The following is a 3,090-nucleotide window of genomic DNA, read 5'->3' as shown; positions in this document are numbered from 1 at the left end:
GGGGGGGGGCAGGACCGGGTGGGCGACTGGCTCTCAGGCCGACGCCAGGTTCGCGGCGGGCCGAGGCTTGCTTGATGGGAGCCAGACGGGACCAGCCGGGCAGAAGCAAACGGCCTGCCTGTCCTGTCAGTCATCGGCTGCTCGGGGTGTATCGGCGCGTTGAATCAGGTCGGGACTCGGTAGTCGGTAGTGGCGCGGCGCGGGGTGGTTCGCTTCCCCGCCGCACCGCGGGGCGCTCACCACATCCGGGAGGTGCGCGAGCTACTGAAGACGACGCCCCCGGGCGCGGCCCCCACCCGCGTCTCGCAGAGGGGTGCATTTCGAGGGGTCCTTTACTAAATTGTAGCGTACACCGATTTTTCTGTTTTTCTTGATTTTTTGTGATTTTTTCTGACTTTTCGTTAATTTTTTATGGTTTTTTTAGTGATTTTTTTCATGATTTTTTCGTGATTTTTTCTATGGGTGTACACTGATTTTTTTTTGAGTGAAGGACCCCTCGGTGCATTTAGTCCTCGGCTGTTCCAGGTTTCCTACCTCGGCGTGGACACGCTCATGACGCGGTGCCCGCCCCTGGTCAAGGACATGTACTACAACGACGTGGACCTCACCCTGCCCTATACGGAGGCGGCGGTCGCGTACAAGCGGAAGACGTATCGCGGCTCCGTCCATAATATGGTGTAAGTACACTGCAATTTGAGGGTGTCTTCTTCTGAGTGTACATTACTGATCCGGCCGTGAACTGACAGGGTGCCGGAGGAGCAGCACGCCATGTTCCTCCCGGAGATTGAGGAGGAGGACGAGGCCGCGTCCCTGGGCATGCGGACGCCTAAGACGTCCATCCTCAGCCTGCATAAGGTTGGCCTGCCGGGGCAGAAGCACCAGCAACAACAGCAGCCGCACGAACAGACTGAGCAGCAGCAGCAGCAGCAACAACAACAACAACAGCAGTCCGGAAAAGGAATCAAGTCAGTCACTGGTATCTGGAGGTAAGCGCTGTGTATCCGAGCCACCTGGCTGGAAGCAGCGATGGAAAGTCGTCATAGGCAACGCGGGGACACCCGTGTTGGGCGGGTGGCCTATCGTGGCTTTCGCAGGCGCCCCCGGGTGCGGGACTCGAGCTGATTTTTCTGTTCCAGACGAACCAGCGACAAAAAATCAAAAGCAGATCTTAGTGGCGTTGCAACATCTCAAGCAGCCCCCGCCGCTGACTCCACTGACTCCGCTGATCTCGCAGCCCCCACCCGCACGGGCCACCGCCGGCTGGTCCTTGCAGACTCGGGGGCGATCGGGGACGGGAGCGGGCCACGGGGCTCAGCGTCCTCGGCGTTCTCCATGGAGGCGGAGCACCCAGACACGGGGCGCCACGTACTCCGCAACGAGAGCTTCCACAGCTGGAAGTCGTTCTTCAGCAGCGTGGGGGGCTCGGCCCCTGGCTCGGCCCCGAGCTCGCGCAAGGACCACGACTCTTCATCGCCCAGCCCCAGCGTCGCCAACTCTGACGCGAGCATGGTGTCCTCCGAGGACGACGAGGACCGGCAGGTGGCCGCGCAGGCCGCGGCGACGGCGGTCGGTCCCCGGAGCAGCCACTCCTCGTCGGGCAGCAGCGGCACGGGGTGCATGAGGGTGCGCGCCGAGGAGCGCCGCAACTCGTCGCCGTCCCCGGAGCCGGGCCGGCCGCGGCTGCAGAGCTGCCCCAAGCTGCTCGTGCTCGTGGGGCGTAACGACTCGACCAGTTCCAAGGGCCGCGACGGTCGTAAGAAGGGCGTGCGCTGGAAGCCCGTCCTGGACGATGTGCGCGGCTCCGTGCGCCGGCGGAGGGATTCTGACTGGAAGCCCGTCCTGGACGATGTGCGCGGCTCGGTGCACCGGCGGAGGGACTCTGGCGACGACCCGTCGTCGCACCTGTGCCGCGGGTGCCGCGAGCGGCTCGAGCGGCCGTACCCCTTCCTGCGCCGCCCCACGATACGGCGCCGGCCGCTGGGCGCCGCCACGGCCTTCGCGGAGCCGGAGATGCTGGGCAGCGCGCCGGACCTTGGTGCTGCCTTTGTGCGGGATGACTCCTACTGGCGCGGCGGCAAGTTCCCGGGCCTGGCGCTCGGCCAGCCTGCCTCGGCGGGCTCTCGAGGCATCCTCAAGAAGATGATGTTTTGGCGCGGGGGCCATGGGGTGGTGGACGGCGTGATCGGCGTCCGGGGTCTTGATGGGGCGGCCGGGCTGCACGACGGGGACGGGGCGGCCGCGGGCGGCCTGCCCCACACCAAGTCGGCCGCCAACTTCATGGAGAGCGTCATCGTGACGGTGGAGCCCTCTCCCGTGAGCAGAAGTCTGCCAGACATCGCGGCGATACGGGCCAGGACCTCTGTTCCCGGGTTGAGCTCGTTACCCTCGTTGCCAGGGGTGCCAGACGAGTCCCTCAATCCGCAGCTCACCACGCCGGTACGCTCGGTGAACCTCGACGAGCCGGAGCTCGGTGTCGGTGGTCAAGGATCGGCCAGTGGTTCCGGCCAGACCCCTTCATCTGAGGCTGCTGTGGAGGGTGGGCAGCCGCAGCCTCTGCTTCCCGCACCTCTCACCAGGCCACAGCAATCAGAGCCATGATCGACTCTTTTATCCCGTGTGATGGGGTAACTCTTTACAGGGTTAGCGTTCTTGACTTTCCTATTCTCGATTTCCTCGCTTCGCCTGATAGTCTGTGCAATCTCGCCTTTGAGTGTTGTATGGTAATCCTGGTTTTCTCCTTAAGCAGCAGTGTTGTGGCAAAGGTTGAAGTTTATTGAGTGATTGGAAAATGTGGATTAGAGCACGGACTGTATAACTGATTGCTCAAACGCACTTTGTCTACTTGTCCTGTTTCATTCACCCTGTAAAATTGATGTTATACGTTCAATGATTGTTCTTTTTCTAAAGTGTCAGTTAGAGGCGGTTTATAAGACTTTTGGCAAACCATTCAAGCACAGCGCACGGCTGGCAGCAATCATTAGAAGCTATTGCTGCTCTACTTTTTGTTGTCTTCCATTAAACATTTAAGTTTCAGGTACTTTATGATTCTTGTTAAGAAATTATGAATTTTAAAAAGAATTTTATTGATAA

General features: G+C 60.6%; 1 protein-coding gene across 1 annotated transcript in view; it reads left to right on the top strand.

Annotated features, from left to right (window-relative positions):
- LOC113207936 (uncharacterized) overlaps positions 1–3,084 on the top strand; it is a 5,577-nt gene extending 2,493 nt beyond the window's left edge. Inside the window, exons 4-6 of the mRNA XM_052276470.1 lie at positions 469–677; positions 747–986; positions 1,137–3,084. Of these exons, the coding sequence (XP_052132430.1) occupies positions 469–677; positions 747–986; positions 1,137–2,598 (1,911 nt within the window). The 3' untranslated portion in view covers positions 2,599–3,084. The remainder of the gene's footprint in view (positions 1–468; positions 678–746; positions 987–1,136) is intronic.
- Positions 3,085–3,090: the final 6 nt, after the last annotated feature.

The sequence above is a fragment of the Frankliniella occidentalis genome, unplaced genomic scaffold (assembly GCF_000697945.3).
Source record: "Frankliniella occidentalis isolate FOCC.00 unplaced genomic scaffold, Focc_3.1 Scaffold3041, whole genome shotgun sequence".
Taxonomy (NCBI): Eukaryota; Metazoa; Arthropoda; class Insecta; order Thysanoptera; family Thripidae; genus Frankliniella; species Frankliniella occidentalis.
Note: the sequence above shows the minus strand (reverse complement) of the source record. Positions and strands in the feature narration are given on the sequence as shown.